Source organism: Mirounga leonina, unplaced genomic scaffold (genome assembly GCF_011800145.1).
Source record: "Mirounga leonina isolate KUSES-001 unplaced genomic scaffold, KU_Mleo_1.0 Mir_172, whole genome shotgun sequence".
NCBI classification, from domain to species: Eukaryota; Metazoa; Chordata; class Mammalia; order Carnivora; family Phocidae; genus Mirounga; species Mirounga leonina.
This window is the reverse complement of record NW_023270442.1, coordinates 14957891-14974942: the sequence shown is the minus strand read 5'-3', so window position 1 is coordinate 14974942 and position 17052 is coordinate 14957891. Positions and strand designations below refer to the sequence as shown.

At 48.8% G+C, this 17052-nt stretch overlaps 1 protein-coding gene across 1 annotated transcript in view; it reads left to right on the top strand.

Annotated features, from left to right (window-relative positions):
* The window catches only part of RUNX1 (RUNX family transcription factor 1), a 158027-nt gene that overhangs the window by 105969 nt on the left and 35006 nt on the right, over positions 1-17052 (top strand). Inside the window, exon 6 of the mRNA XM_035017655.1 lies at positions 10210-10401. Within this exon, the coding sequence (XP_034873546.1) occupies positions 10210-10401 (192 nt within the window). The remainder of the gene's footprint in view (positions 1-10209; positions 10402-17052) is intronic.

Genomic DNA, 17052 nt, shown 5'->3' with positions numbered 1-17052 from the left:
GGGTGGGGAAGAGCCAGGGCAGGAGTGGGGTGGGGGGGATGCCCCGCAGACCGCGGCAGGACTCGGCATCATCTGCAGAAGATTATGAGCACCTTCTCCCGGAGCTGCGATTCTGCCTTCATGCACCAGAGTATTCAGACAGAGGAGGGACTGTTTACGGAGTTCAAAGGAGAGAAAGATCAAAACACGCGTGGAGAAGGAGGGTCTCCTATTGCTTGCGGAATGGAGTGGAGCTGGGCAACTGGTCCCAGCAAGCCAGGCTGCGGTAGGCAGAGCCCCAAGGGAAAAAGACAGAGAAAGGGGCAAGTCTGAGAAAGGGGCAAGTCTGTTCCTTTCAGATCTGGGAAGGATTTGCCGGGAGAAGGTTGCCTTTCTTTGCTAGGGGAGCCTTCTCGTCCTTCATTCCATAACTGGCTCAGATGTATGTGGTCACCAGGGTGAATAGGGGGAGTTTGTGTCTTGGTCCCCTCCCAACGTCTCCTGGCAGGCGGTGGGACTCATGTTGTCTTCACTGCGTCGTGGCTCTTTGCGGACCCCAGGCAAATAACCGCTTGCCCATTCAGGTAACGGGTGGAGGAGAACTTTCTCCCCTCCAGATGCTCCTTCTCATCTGGGTGTTGGCAGCCGTGGAGAGAAGTTGGCCTCAGTGAGGTCCTCATCCCCCAAACAACCTGAAAGCTTTTTCTCTGGATGGTGTGAGGTGGGGTTGATAGCCCATTAAGAACAACGACTAGTTATTGTTGCTTTTCTGACCAGCAAGTGCTCAGGAACCAGGGTGCCGTGGTCTTCCATTCACCTGCAGGGTCTGCTCGCCCACTCTCTAAAGGACTTTGACAGCCCCTCGGTCTCCTGCCTCTGTGAGGACAGCCCTAAAGTCAGTTGGCATTTATGACACGAGAGAGAGAGAGAGAGAGAGAGAGAGAGAGAGATGGAAATCAGATGCTCCCCCCTGCCACACCCCCCGCCCCCCACTGCTAGGAAAATCCCCTGGGGCCCAGTAAGCAGGCCTTTTAGGAATGGGAAGGAATTTCCTTACCCCTCTTCAGAAGTAGAGGAGTGGAGAGCATCTTCCACACGGCTGGGTGCACATCCCAGAATCAGTCTAGCCTACGGAAGGGGAGTTTATTCACTCCTTCCTTCATCCATTTATTCATTCAGCTTACACTGACTGGGGCACCACCGAACCTGGCAGGGGGCCTCAGTGTACCCTCCCCGCGCCTCTGCGGGTCGCTCGGGGTGTGTGCCAGGACGGAGGGGAGGAGACCTGCGGGGTGGAGCGGTGGCCTGTGTGGAGAACAGGAATGCCCCTGCAACGCTGTGAAGCAGGTGGAATCTGTGGGCCTCTGCCATCGTGTTCTCCTCATCCCTGGGCCTGGCCCTGGGGCTGGCTCTGCTGAAAACCAGGACTCCAAAGCCAGTTCAGAAGCTCCAGGCAACATTTCGGGCCATACTCACCTCTCAGTACTGCCCCCACCCTGCCACCAAAACGTACCCCCTGAAGGCACCTTCCATTCAGAGCCCGGTGGGGGCAGGAGCTCCTCGGGTTAAATGAATGCACATTACCAGCCCTTAGGCTCTCGGGTTACTTTATAATCACCCTCCAACGGAGTTTTCTGGAGACAGTCCCTTCATTGAGGAGAGTGGGTAATACTTGGAATGACAGGCTGATAGAGAAGAAAGGATCTTGAACTTGTGAGCTGTCTGCACCCCTCCCTCTCTGGGGTTGCCTCCACCACCCCCACAGAGGGCTGCCTCTGGTCAAAAGCAAAAGAAACCGGGCGGGTTCTCCGCCCTAAGCTACAATTACCTCCTGAGTCACCAGACAGAAACAGGAGGTAACCCGTGGCGACCAGTGACTGCAGATTTTGAACTCCTCTGCTTTCAGGGAGGTCCAGGTCTCCAAAAGCTCCTGCAGGCGAGCTAAAAATGCCGCTGTCTGTCACTCTGAAGCTTGAAAATGGCAGCAGCCCTGTCTTGTTTTTGTTTTTGTCCCTGTGAATCTTGGGGGCCTGGTTTGGGAGGGAGTGGGGCAGGCCCCACGTGGGCCTTCCTTCCGCCTGGAGGCTGTGCTCCTTGCTCCCCAGCGGCCTTTGCCTCTCCCTGGGACCGTGGTTTTGCATACCTTTCCTTCTCTACTTGTCTCTCGAAGTTAGGTCTTGGCCCATGGGACGGTGTGTGGGGGCGGGAGGGGGCGTGTCCGTGTGTGTGTGTGTGTGTCCGTGTGCGTGTGTGAAGATACTCCAAAAACCCCAAGGCTTTTTGCAGCAGTCCTTTCCTCCCACAAGGGTGCGAGGCTCAACTCAGCACAAGGGCCTTTTATCCATTCTCTTTTATTTTTTAGTTTGATGAAGAAAACACTAGAGGGTACAAGCTTTGCAGGCTGTTTGACTTCTAATGAGACCGTTCTCCCTGAAACTTGATAAGCTCAAATATGGCACGTTTCCTCCACAAGTCCTTTTTTCTGAGCCCTTGTCCGTTCCGCGGCAGCAGAAAACTTGAGTTCCAGCTTCCTTCACCCCAGACACATTCTTCTTTCCTACGTTCTGATGAAGGACAGGTGGACGGCCCCAGTCATGAAGGGTCTGAGCACCCGTTCAGTCAGTGTTTAGTGAGCCTGTCATGTGCTGGATGCTCCCGTTGGTGCTAGGGATACAGCCGTGAAGAACAGAGGCAAAACCCCACATTCTCGTGGAGTTTACAGTCCAGTGGGCACAGACAGACCACAAGTAACATTAATAAGTACCGTGGAGACAACCGAAGAAAAGGGCTAGGCATTGGCTGGGTCGGGAGAGTTTGCAATTTAAACTAGGGTGTTCGGGAAAGTCTTCAGGGAGAAGATGAAATTGGAGCAAAGACTTGAAGGATAGGGGGGATGTGGTCCACAGATATCTGGGAGAAGGGCATTCTGGGCAGAAGAAACAGTAGGTGCAAAGGTCCTGAGGCAGACATATAGGAGTAACAGCAAGGTGGCCAGGGTGGCTGGAGCAGAGTGGAGAATTCAGATTGTCTGACTTCTAGTTTCAAAATAGGGGGGTATTGACCTTAGAAAGCAGGCTTAGCAAAAGTAGAGCCTGGCCTCTAAAACACGTGCTTTATGCCGTGTGAGGGGCCACTGCAGGACCATGGTTTGGGAAGACCCAGGAGAGGGAAGCCCCATGCACAGCCAGACTTCTGGTCTCTCGCTTACCTATTGCCACCTGCAAGAGAATCAAAGTGCTCCCCGACCAAAGGCATCACTGTCCCTGTGGCTGATTCTCCTGGGGTAAAGTGTCATGTCTGTGGGATCCTTAAGTAAGTCGAAACACATGACCTAGGAAGAAGCAGCATCCTGATGGACTTTTCTATACTGGCTCAGTGTGATTATCCATGTGTAGAAGGCGGGAGGGCACCTGCCCAAGGCACGTAGGTGAGGGGGAGTGGATAATCGTACAGGTAGGGTGATGAGCATTAATCTCAGACTCACATTCCTCTTGCTGCTGATGAGAGGGGTTTGGCCGGGAACAAAAGATCATCATTTTTTTCTTTTTCTTTTTTTAAGATTTTTATTTACTTATGTATTTATTTGAGAGACAGAGAGAGAGTACACATGTGCACAAGCGGGGGGAGGGGCAGAGGGAGAAGGAGAGAGAGAATCTCAAGCAGACTCTGAGCTGAGCGCAGAGCCCGACGCGGGGCTCAATCTCACGACCCTGAGGTCATGACCTGAGCCGAAACCAAGAGTCGGAGGCTCAACTGACTGAGCCCCCCAGGCGCCCCTAGTGTTACTGTTTTCTATCCAATCAGAAAAGCAGAGAAGTGAGACCCTGGAGAAGGTTCGGCAGACTGGCTTTTTTCCCAGCTGCAAACCCCTGAAACTTGCTAGCAGGTTTTGAGGTGAGTCTAATGGCCCACTGCCTCTGGAAGCAGCTCTCGGATGATAATGCGGAAGGGGCCAAAACCCAGAGTGGGACGCCCCAGTGAGGAGGGTAGTCTGAAAGGCTCAGTGAAGTCTTGAGGGGAGAGAGAGGCTCCAGGAAGACCACTGTCCTGGGTCGCTCATCAAAGGGCCACTGACAACACAGCCAGAGGCAGAGGGAGAGTGAATTGTGAGCACGTGTTGTCAGAGCTGCTCTTCACCAGCACATGGGAGAGTAGTGAGGCCGGTAGAAGCCTAGCTTCAAGATCGAGCTCCAAGGACCAATTTGACAGCTGAGCTTGGGACTGGCTCCCACAGGCCAGGTGTCTGGCTGAAAAAAAGACAGAAGGAAACCTTTGAAAGTCCTAACATCATATGAAGTTGTTCAAGAAAGCCTGTGCTTGGAGGCGTCCAACGAGAACCAGTTGAGTAGCTAATTGCTGCAGGTATAATTGCTGTGAATGCTTTTAGAGCCCCTCAGAGTAATCCATCTTAGTCCTTTAATTCCAGGCTTTCAGATAAGGAGGCTGGGTAATGAAGAGACTTGCTCTTGTCCGCAGGAAAGTTGGGTGGAAAAGCAGATTTATAATGGAGGTTCTTAACACACAGACTGGCAACCACGTTTCCCTGGTGCCATGTTGTTTCTCTAGGGGAGAGAAGGATGAGAGCACCTGCGTTCACACCCCCATCCTTGTGGGCACCCGGAAGTCTCAACTGGCACGGAATAGGTTCCTCATAAACCTTTCCTGCTCTTCCTCAAAGTCCTTCCTTAGATGCCTGGAGAGGAGTTACTTTCCACTTGAAAATTCTGGGTCCACCTTACAGATCAGCCCGAGTACAGCCACGGTGACTCACTGACTCAACTCAGTGATGGCCACGGAGAAACGGGCAACACCCACTTACCTATCGGGCAGACTTTTGGCATTTTCAGCTGCTCTGCATACATTGAAGAGTTAAAAGATTAAGAAAAAGACCACCAAATGGTTGTCACCAAAACAAGGCCAGCACTTGGTGCTCATGGACACTTAATCTAAGCACAGTTCTGGTCTATTTGCTGTGGTCCTTTCCAGCCCAGGGCAAATTAGAAGTACGCTGAAGGCGCATGCATATAGGGAAGAATCACTCAAATCCCCGGGATAGTCCCGGGACCTGGAACATCAGCATCACTTGGGCCTTAGTAGAAATCTGAATTCTCGGGCCACATCCCAGACCTACCAAGCCAGATCTGTGATTCGGATGCTCATTCAGGTGTGTGAGACATTAGCTCTCCACTGTGGGTCACAAGACGGCTCTGGTGCTAAGCACAAGCTGGGAACAGAAGTGGGATGGTAAAGGGCAAATCCTTATGAGGCTCTGCCGGCCCCGGGATCTATAACCACCTAACACTGTGCACCCTGGGCTCGCACAGAAATTGGCATTTATAGGTGCATTGAGCAAGATTGCGGGCGGCGGGGGGAGTAGGTGTGTTTTCAGACCTGCCCTCTTTTTCTAATCAGCTGTGTGAGATTAGATAAATAACAACCTCTCTGAACTTCACTTCTCCCACGTGGGTTAAAAAACAAGGCTGATTTCTCCAGCTCTTCTCCAGTTGTGAAGTACTCTAACTTTGTATGGATCTCCTAGTTTAATAATATGGGAAGAAGTTGGAGGGAAAAGTTAGGCCACCAAAGTTTATATAGCATTGGGCAATATAGAAACATGTAAATATAATATGCATTCTAATATACAATATGGTATCATATATATTGTTATGTTATATTTTCTATTGTGACATACACGATGGTATAATGCTGCCCAACATTACATTAGCCAGCCGACTGGGCGCCTGGGTGGCTCAGTCATTAGGCGTCTGCCTTCGGCTCAGGTCGTGATCCCAGGATCCTGGGATCGAGCCCCGCGTCGGGCTCCCTGCTCGGCGGAGAGCCTGCTTCTCCCTCTCCCACTCCCCCCCCTTGTGTTCCCTCTCTCTCTCTCTCTCAAATAAATAAATAAATAATCTAAAAAAAAAAATTAGCCAGCAGACGGATAGGTTTGCGGTTAAGAAGATTTATTTCATTACCTACAAGGTGCTTTAAGGAAGTATCACATTCGCATTCAGTACTATTACTTTCCTGTCCTCGGGACTTTAATGACCCGACTGTTACACCAGGAAAAGTGAGCTGTTCTGTACACACGTCAATTTCTTTTCCATGGTCATAAAGCAGTAGCAAATTAAGGGGAGGGGGGAAATCCATGTCTTCTATCCAGATCCCTGTGGTTAGTATCAGATTGATTGGCAGGCATGTTTTGAAATGCATGTATGCTTTTAGAAGAATCACAGTGTTATGTATAGATAGATACAGATGTAGATGGATACACACCGAGAGATAGATCTCTTTTTTGTATTATCATTTTGCATACATTTTCCTCAACTGCTCGTCATGACGATGCTTTGAGTCTACACCTTCCTACTTTTTCTGCTGAGAATCTATCAAGAAAAGTAGTAAGCCCATACCAGAAACATGGACTAACAAACTGCCATAAAATTACTCTCTCTGGCCAGAATTTTCCAGGAAAAGGTGACAATTTAGCCTTACCTATTTTCTCTGATAGAAATAATAGCATATTTCACAGTTCGGCAATGGTTTCTTGAAAAAGATAGTTCAGTTATGGATGAGATATGCATACCTCCTCAGTCTCGTTTTTATAGCGGAAAATTGAAAGCTGGTCTCATTATCCATCACAGATATCATAACGTTTAGGGATGCCTTGTGGGCAGCCAGCCCAGAAAACTACAGGACATATGTCTTTGGAATGAAGAAGTAAAATTTAGCAGATGGGATTAATTTATTTTTATTTTTTTTTCTTTCGGCTTTTTATGACTCTGCATATATAATAAAATCCTAATCAAAGACTTTTTTTCAAAATGTGGGAATGGTAATAGAGAAACATAATTTAGTATCCTTTTCAACTCTGGTCAAGATTCATTAAGATGTCCTAGTGTGAAATCTCGAGGTAGCCACGATTTTAAGGACCACTGTGTCCACACTTTCAGTGGACTTCCGATGTGCTCAAAAACCCAGGCTGCCAACATGCAAGTGTTTAGGCCTGCATTGTAATTCTACTAGATCTGATCCAGAGTTGAATTCCCTGCTGCCCTCTGAAGCCCAGTACTCAGCAAGAAAGAAGGAAAGTGAGTTTGATAGTGGGCATTTCCCATACTCCTGTATTTAAAATTCAGGGGGCAAATTGACATTTTAATTGCACACAGATACAGGAAACCGGAGACATAAAGCATTCATTTTCCCCCCACTTGTAATTTTAGATCGGAAGCTTCTGTATTTCACACAAAATATTGCTCTTTGGCCCATGAAATCTGATGGCTTCAGAAAAGAAGAATGAGGTGTTCTTTCGATCTAGCTTATAAATGCATCAGAACCACACCTTTAATATGATAATGCTTTTTATTTCCCTTGTTCCTTGGTGTTACAGCCCTCCAGCCCCATGGTGAGGAAGGGGCTCAGGATTCCCTGCAGAGGCAATAACGCTCTTTCTGCCAGGACCACATATGGGGAGGGTGTGGAGTGAACGCTCCCCTGCCCCCCAACCCACCACTCCTCCAGCATTAAACTCAGCCTCCTGACTCTCGGGGCTTAGGAAATAGCTCAGAGTGAAGAATTGTTTTCTCTGAAAGTTATGCCTGAACATTCCTGCTAAAGCAGACAGTCATCAGCTAATCTCTGTAAATGACTACGATTTTGGCAGGTGTCAGCTGGTCCAGAAATTGCTCACATGTTAAAACATTTTTTTAAACATAGGGCAATGAGAGGGGACTGATAAAAAAAAAATAATAATAATCTCACGTTGTGCCTGGCCACAGGAGCGCATTACCTAAAATGACTTATTCTCGCTCCGTTTCTTGGTGGTACGTGGTCCCCAAGCTCGGTGGCTGAGACAGACACAACTGACAGCCTTTCTTCAAAGGCCAACTGTGGACTCCACAGTGCCGAATGCTTGTATTTAGAATGATCTCGTACACATCATTCTCCTGGATCACCCACTGTCCTTGACATGGTGTTCTTCAAAAATGCCACTGGGTGCCCAAGGAATGTGAAGTTTTGAAATGGGTACAAAGCCTGCTGGAAGCCTCTGCACTATGACTTCGCCAACCGGCATTCTTTTGGAGGCTGTAGAACTGTCCAGAATCGTTTTTCCTGCCTTTTTCTCTGCTCGACTCCTAATACTAGCCATTAGGTTGCTAGGCATTTAAAAGGCTAAATTACTGTGCTTTGAGTGGCTTTTGAGTTGGAATTGTTTGGGGGGCAAGAATATCAGATTTTTCAGTCTGATCACCAGAAAGCTAAGAATCTGTCACAAAGATAAGAGGAGGGAGGAGTCAGGGAAAGATCCATCCAGAGACAGTTACACCATGGCCGACTGAAATAGAACGTTCTAGAAAAAGACATTTTCATACTTCTGAGGGAAAGGGATGACAGGAGTGATTCCGGGACCTGGCCCGATGGCCTTTCGCCCACAAGGCCGGTGCTTAAAATACTCAGCCGGTAAGAGGCCTCTCACATGTGTGCTGGCCCTGCCTGTGTGACTCAGGCTGTTTGTGTTCAGGTCGAGGGTTGTGGGCTGTGGGGCTGAATCAGAGTCCAGATTTGCCTTGGTGACCTATGAAAAGAGGGAGCATTGCGTTTGAACTACACAGATATTATGCTTAAGTCGTTTTCCTCATTTGGGAGCCAAACAGGTCTTGTTCGTGATAAAATCACCGCAATATAGTGGGGCCTTTTTTTGGTCTGGAATGTGAAACCATGTCAACTGTGCCAAGGGGCCTGGCAGCAGGAAGAGACGGCCAGCCACGGAGATTTGGAACCATAATACAAGTTATAAAATTTAATTTTGTAACTGTAGCGATTGGGAGCTGGGCTAAAATATACTTGTCCCACCCCGCTCCCAGCCTGGGCCGGGGGGGGGTGGGGTGGGGAGTGGAATCCACGGATCCTCTTTCTAAGTGAGGTCTGGGTCAGGACACGTGAACAAGCCCTCGATTATGGCAGCAAGCGGGCCGCTCCTCCAGTGTCGTTTGGAGGTCACCTGATGACAGCGGCGGGTTGGGGGGCGGGTGATGCTGGTGAAATTGGTCAGTGACTCTTCATTCGGACCCCAGGGGTGAGAAAGGAGCAAGGGCACATCCTCTTTGAAAGGAGAAGGGATTGCCTGGCCCCATGGTGGCTCTATCAGTGCACCCTGAGCCTCAGTTGTGCTTGATAGGCCTGCGTCTCCAGTGTGAAGCCCTCGTGTTGGGGGAGGAAGGAAGGAAACAGGAAGCGCAGCCCTCCTGGCTTGTCCCATGTGAATGGCTTCTGCTCACTGCATCCTGGTGACAGTGATTTGGATGGGGAACAAGGCAAGGATACTGATGGTCTATGTGGACAACAGAGAGGCCCACCTTCCCACCTTGGATTCCTGAGCCCTTGGGGGAAGCCCATCCAGCCTCCTGGCGCGACCTCTGGGCTCCAGGAGGCCCAGCCTTCTGGGAGGACTGGCCCGGATGAGGCCCAGGCTCCACCTTCCCGTCAACCCCCTAAAGCTTAGAGGGTACACCTAGGGAAGTCGGTTTCAGGGAAGAAGCATGCTGAAGAAGGCTCGTGAGACGCTTTCGAGGAGAAGCTTTAATCGCAGTCATTTACAGAGGGAGCGGAGAGGGGCCAAGGGGCTGCCCATGCCCTGCATTTAACAGGAAATCTGACCTCCCCAAGGACTGCGGGTTTGTAGCCACACCTCATTTCCTGTTGGAAGGGGCGTGTGCTAAGCTCCAGGGCCCACTTTGCTGCCTCTAAAACCTGCCGGTGGCTGGGTTTGCAGTAAGGAGCGGCGGTCGCGATGCCACGGGGAGGGCACCTTTCCTGGCTGCCGTAGCTCAGCCCGCAGCGCGTGGCCAAGTGCCAACCATTAATGCACCTTCTCTCCCGCCCAATCGTCCACCGCCACCAGTCCCTGTATGCCCACTGCCTTCTGCCCGGTGGAGATGGGCGCAGAGGGTTGGGGAGATGGGGCGCAGGCTGGGGGAGCACCCAGTGGCCTGTGATGAAAGGGCCCCCCCCGTCTGCCATGGGGACAATGGCCCCAAATTTCCTCGGGAAGCCAGCCCCGTGTGTGCCAATCTCCAGTAAATCCACATTGGGGGTGAGGGGAGAGGGAGGGGAAAGACGAGAAAACCCCCAATCTTAGAAAATCCACAATACATTTTCTGATCTTTTCCCTCCCTCCTTCCTTGCCTCCCTCTCCCCTTCCCACCCCCACTCCCTTCCCCCTCCCCACAATAGGACATCGTCAGAAACTAGATGATCAGACCAAGCCCGGGAGCTTGTCCTTTTCTGAGCGGCTCAGTGAGCTGGAGCAGCTGCGGCGAACGGCCATGAGGGTCAGCCCACACCACCCAGCCCCCACACCCAACCCTCGGGCCTCCTTGAACCACTCCACTGCCTTTAACCCTCAGCCTCAGAGTCAGATGCAGGGTAAGTACCTGGAGGGAGCCCGCTTCCTGCCTCGCCCTTGGGCTGCACCCCCCCAGACCAGTCCTGGCTTCTCCTCCTTGCTCAAAGGGTGGTCCTCACACCCGCAGTCTGGGAGCGCGCTAGACAGCAGAGTCTCTGGCCCGCCCGGGACCTCCTGAGTCAGATCCACGCTGTAATGAGATCCCCAGATCGAGAGGCACTGGTGCCTGGGCTATGGAGAGATATATCTATATGCAGATAATATCTTGAATTTTTTAAAAGTTAGCTTTGGCTATGTTGTTTTCCTACCTACCCAGCAGGCTTGAACACACCACACACACACAGCCCAAGCAAGGTGAAAGTCAGGATGGTTCAAGTTCTTGTTGTCTTCAGATTATTTGTGGGGTTTGTATCTAATATATGTTCTTTTAAAAATATAAAGAAATACTAGGAAAGTCTGGATGCCAGCACATCAAAGGTATTATTTACAATAAATAAATGGACCATCAGTAAAGAATGCAGATGAACGCCCCCCCACACACACACACCATACACACATACCCGGGTTTAGCGAGCAATACCTATAGTTGGTAACAATTAAGAGAAAATCCTTATGCCTTGATGGTGAGAGTGTAAGTTAGTATATTTGGAAAACAAATTGCCAGTTTGGAAAACAAATGACTATAAAATACAATAATTGCATAAAACACACTGTGCCAAATTAGATAATACACAGAGTTCATTTGCACTGTAGAAACCACTGACGTCAATGATTATTTGCTCTGTGATACCATTTCGAATTTCCGAAATGTAGTCATTTTCTTTATGTGCTGCGCAGGACACAGCTGCGTGGGATACGGTCACAGTAAGATTCTTTCTCCAAGTAGCAGGCTTGTCTAACTCAAAGGGAGAGATAAGCAACACATCTGGGGGAGAGGGCAGGTGGCCAGCCAGGGACATGCTACTTGCCCTCTGGGACCGCAGAAATTAGCTTCCCCAGGCGTTTTCACTGTGTGAGTCCTACCGGGGGATGTGTGCTCGTCATGAGTTTTTTAAGGTTTCCGGGCCAGTCGCTCCCTTTGGGGTTAGCACATGTGGGGCTCTCGAAAGGCAAGCATGCTCTCTTGCACAGAGTTTGATGGCTCATCCCACGAGCTCTCCTAGTTATGTGTCTGCGGAGGTTCTGTTATTTGAGTGGAAAGTTCCCAGAGAAGGCTTCCCGTCAGATACCGTGCCCACAGCTGCTAAGTGGCCCATCCGTAGGGTGGCCCCGTTGTCTCCAAACAGAAACCGAAGCTTGATGTTGGTGGGTTCTCTCTCATCTACGGACTCATCTTCGGTGTATTTAGGAGAAAGCCTCCTTGAAATCATCAGTTTTGTGGTGCTTATCATGAATACTTGTTCAAAATATGCATATTGATTTTTCTTTAAATGCCAAAATGCAAGTGTGTGTGGTAAATCGGATGGAGTTAAGTGAGAGAGATGGATGAGGGGTGAAATGAAACTTTCCTTCCAAACAGAACAAATTCTCGAGGAGATTCCTTCATCTTGTGTTTAGGGCCATTTAAATTAATTTATGCCATCTGCAGGCCTCCATTTGTAACAGCAAAGGGAAGCCTTCTGTTTTCTTATTCTCTCATCGTGTAACTGACGATTTAGCCTACTCGGCTGATAAAGGGACTTGCCTTCTTCTACTGATACTGGAACCCAAACTATGAAGCATTTTTAAAAGCAATGGAAGATTCAGCCACAGGGCGGCAAGATGAAATGGTCACCGTTAAGTCAGCTTTGTTTCGGACAGTTTTGGTGAGGAGTGAATCAGATCTGATTTGCCTCCTTGTCAGATAGCTCTTTTTCCCAAAAAGAAGAGGGGGAGGGTGGTAAGTGAATTCTTGTCCTCAGCCGTCAGCAGCCCTTGGGGGGGGGGGGGGGCGGGGGTGGAGATATTACCAGGGCCGAATGGGCATTCTTTAGCTCTTGGAATACTATATGCTTAGCAAAGGATCAGGTTTAACACAGAGCCTCACCCCTTTCTTGTTCCTTTTAAAAACTTTTTACTTCTGCAACATGTAAGTAGTAATAACTTGCTTTTAGAGTGCCCCAGAGGCTTGGTTGCTGCTCGAAAGAATGTGTTAACTATATTGCTGATTCCCTTTCTTTCCAAAATATAATTTGCCTATTCAATCCTTCACTTGTAAAATCGTAGGAGCTTTTTAAAAAAAATAACTATCCAGGATATATTCACGTAAAACTACTTTTCCTTTTCTTTCTTTCTTTCTTTTTTTTTTTTTCTGTAAGAAAATGCTTTTTTATCCTAGTCATGTTTTGAGTAGACCCTTGGGATGTTTTTTCCCCTGAAATTAGAAAGTTAACAGGGATAATAGTAAAGTCTCTTTCAGCCAGAACCTTCATTTTGTTCTTGACAAGTAGGAAAATGGTTATTTTCCTGGCTTAGCTCTAGAGACTCCATATTATATTTAAGAAGATGCTTTATATAAAAATCCAGCCTGTGTTTATGGCTCGCTATGAAACGGCAGCCATCGTCGTAAGAAAAATATCCCAAAGGTAGTCACAGCAATGCCACAGCGTGCCGTACAGATGTGTGAATGTTTCCAGCCTCGGGAAATATCCGCGACTGGGGGCTTGGAGGGATCGTGGGTTGACAGAGAGGATGGGGCTTCATCCGGAGAGTTAAGCCTGCCCCTTTAACTCTGTCAGTAGGAAATCACAGATCTATAATAACACCTCTATTTATCTAGAATCAGATGTGCGGAGAATCACTCAAAATAGGCATCTCAAATTATCTGAAGCAGGATAAGGGAAGAGGGGGGCAGGTTGTCATGCCACCAAACCACTGTTTACTTGTTGAGGTTTTAACTATTAAAAGGGCTGAGGTTAACTTCAACTTCCTCCTTCACGGGCTCTTAAAAGTGAATAGAAAGCCATTTTTGTCATGGCTGCACGATTAGTTAAGGAAGACATCGTCTCGAACTTCTACAGGCGGGTTTTAGAATTCGTGTTCAGTCATGGGAAGGAACACGGACACGTGTCCTTTTAAAAGATGGGACAGCACAGATGCTAGCGAGATGAAGTCGCTGATGCTGATGGGTCACACACACTCTCCTAGAGAAGGCTCCAGGCAACCCCAGCAAGTAATTTTAAGAATTTGACTCCCGATTTACCAAAAATGATGAACCACATTTAAGGCTGCATAAACCCCTCTTTCTGGGAAGATGGAGACAGGCTAGTATCTGCTGGTGCAGAAAACTGGACAAAGAGGCCAGTTTTGTTGTTCTTGCGTGCGTTGCCATAATCGTCAGGGCGTGAGGTTTAACTCTTTAACTGGACCGGTTATGATAGCTTTTGGCACAGGTCAAGCCTTTTGTATGCATTATCCCGCTCTCACCACAATCCTGGGGTGTGGTTTAGAGACAGAGCAGCTGAACCTCAGAGGTTAACAATTGCCCAGAGTCTCCAAGAGCATAAGTGACAGACTTGGACTCAAACCCAGACCTTTCTGGGCTACAGAGCCAGTGTGGACAAGGTGGCAGGTTCTCTGGGATCGAGGATCGATTAGACACAGGGCTGACCAGCATCAAGGGAATCCCGATCATCAAAGGGGACATGGGAGAAGTACGGGGCTGGGCATTCCCTTGGCGGGCCTGTGTTGAATATGGTCTGTTATTATTAGATATTGCTAATAATGAGAACCTTAGGGCCAGACTCTGTGATGGGCACCTCGATAAGCTGTTTTTTTGGGGGGATGGCCGGTGGGGGGACATGTACATTTATTTTTCAAGTTGGGGACAAAAGAAAACTTAACTCAGAATAATGCATCTCTCGCGCGAGGGAATGAGGGACAAGGGGGAGGAGGAGGGCTTCCCAGCTACCCTCTGTCTGCTTTACTGGGGCGACAGCCTGGCCTTCCTGCATGGAAGAGTCTGCCTTGGGGTCCACTGGGACCAAAGCCTCCTTAACGTCCAAATCCAGGCAACCTCTGATCAGCGTTGAGGAGTGTGGGTACCTCGCTTTGAGGGTTGATAGTATGGTCAGGGAGCAGAGACCCCGACATCTCAGATTCACCTCCTCAGTTTTTGTCTTCCAAATGTTTTTTGTGTGGATAGTGATTTTCCCCAAAGGATAAAGTTACTTTGGAAAGACTATGTTCTCTGGTACTGTTGTCTGTGACGCTTTTTGAGATATGAATTGCCTTGGTTCCTCCCCTATTATTCAGGCTTACTTATGTCAGTGTTTACCAGATGCATTGACAAAAGGGGAAAAAAAAAGCCTTTCCACTTCCCTGTAGAAGGGACAGAGAAATCCCCTTTCCAGCCTTGGGAGTAAAATACCGAACTGCATAGCACTTCTCTTTTCTTCTTCTTCCTTCTCTGTCTCTGTCTCTCTGTCTCTCTGTCTCTCTCTCTCCTTCCTTCTTCTTCTAGAAGTTCAAAATCAAAGGGGGGATGGGAGCCCTTTGATAACCTTGGAAGTAAAGACGACCATCAGACACCAGAAATGTGCACGTATAGATCTATCGGTGGTCTTTTAATGGTCACACGACAAAGCAAAATAGTCAGGGCGCTAGGAATCAACACAGAAGGCATGCTGTAAACTTGAAAAGTGAATGATTTAAAAATAACTCTTATCTAGGTGTGGTAGAATTTGAGAGCCTTTCAAGGTTGACGACAGAATCTTACATGGTTGACATCAAGCCTAGATCAGGTGTCCCCATGAATAAATCAAAATAAATAAATGCAAGGGGGAAGGAAGGGAGGGAAAAAGAAAATGGTGGAATGGATGCGTGATGAAGGGCTGACACGTGGGGTGGGAGCCAGCTGAGGGGTGCCATGACCCTGTCCTGTCCCCTCTTCTCCCAAGCAGGCAGAGGGGTTAGAGTTAATAGGGCTAGAAGCAGGAATTGAGAACTCAGTTCATGTTTTCTGTGTTCTGGGCCGGTGCAATGTAAACTGTAGGTTTAGGGAAAGTGTGAAAAGCTCATACTAATGAGTGGCGTCGTAGTATTTGGAAAAGGAGAAAGTAGGATGGGAAGAAAGTGAAGTCTTTGTTTTCTCCTTCAAAAAAAAAAAACGGCCCTAAAGCCTTTGCATCCTAGTCTGCCTGTGCCTTCATGGCTTGAGTCTGATGTGGCTGCCCTGTGTCTGTCACCCCTGCTTTCCACTCACTCCTGTGAGTTACTTAACCGTGCTTGGCGTGGAAGCCAGTCTGACATTGACTCTCTGCGCTCTGTTTATGGAGAGGCAGAGCTACCAACACAGAACCCCCTTGAACAGCACCACTCAAATGCCTGCGCTGTATTTACAAGCACCGCACAGCTAAGTACTTAATAAACCGGCCCTTCAAAGGAGCCGCCAACCCGGCCGGGCATCAGCACCCCAGTCATCATCAACCACATTTTAGCGGGACTGCGTTTTCACACCAAATGTGTTCATGGATGTCGTTCAAGGTGACCGGACCGTGTTTTCCCGAGCATGTTGATAATGCCTTGTGGGCATCTTTTCTAATTACAAGAAAGAAGGGTTCACACACCCCGACAAAGGATTTTGGTTCAGGAGAGTAAATTTTTAATACAACTGCAGTTGGAACACTTACTTGGTATCAACGGTTAATCAGCAGGAAAGCTAAGCTGGAAACCTAATGTCCAAGAAAGAGAGCGCAGAGTGACTGAGAGTGAAGGCTCCACAGGCAGGCCACTGAGGCCCAAACCTGGCCTGCACCACGTATTGCCATAGTTACTGAAGCTCTTAAAGCCTTGGTCTCTCCATCTGCAAAATGGGAGTACCAGTTAATGCTTGGAGATCCTAGGGTCACTGTGAACCACAAAGCAGCGAGCCATAGTGCCAGCCCGTGGACACCACTTAAAACTGTTAGTTAACTGGTAAGCTCAGCATCACCAAACCAGGTGTATTCGTTTTCAGTGGCCACTGTAGCTCGATGGCTTAAAACCACAGACATGTATGGTCTCAAGTTCTGAAGACCAGAGTCCAAAATCAAGGTGCTGGCAGGGCCAGGCTCCCTCTGAAGACCCTAGAGAAGTGTCCTTCCTTGCCTCTTCCAGGCATTCTCTGGCTTGTGGCTGCATCATTCCCATGTCTGCTTTCATCTTTGCCTGGCCTTTGTGTCCGTGTCATCCCCTCTTCTGTCTCTTCTAAGGACACCCGTGGTTGGATTTAGGCCCCACCCAGATAAACCAGAAGAATCTCACTTCATCTCACTCAATCGCCTCTGTAGATTGTTTTTCCAAATAAGGTCACATTCACAGTTCCACGGGTCAGAACACAGGCACACCTTTTGGGGGACCACAATCCTAGCAATTATACCAAGGTAGAAAGGAGAGGAGGCAGCAGAGGAGTCTAGAAATAACTTGCCTGGGGTGCCTGGGTGGTTCAGTCGTTGGGCGTCTGTTTTCAGCTTGGGTCGTGATCCGAGGGTCCTGGGATCGAGCCCCGAATCGGGCTCCCCGCTCGGCCGGGAGCCTGCTTCTCCCTCTCCCACTCCCCCTGCTTGTGTTCCCTCTCAATGTGTCTCTCTCTGTCAAATAAATAAATAAAATCTTTAAAAAAGAAAAGAAAGAAAGAAAGAAAGAACCTTCCTATGTCCCCCACGCCAGAACAGATATTATGGGCAGGTAGGTATGGGCTCAGTGGCTCATGC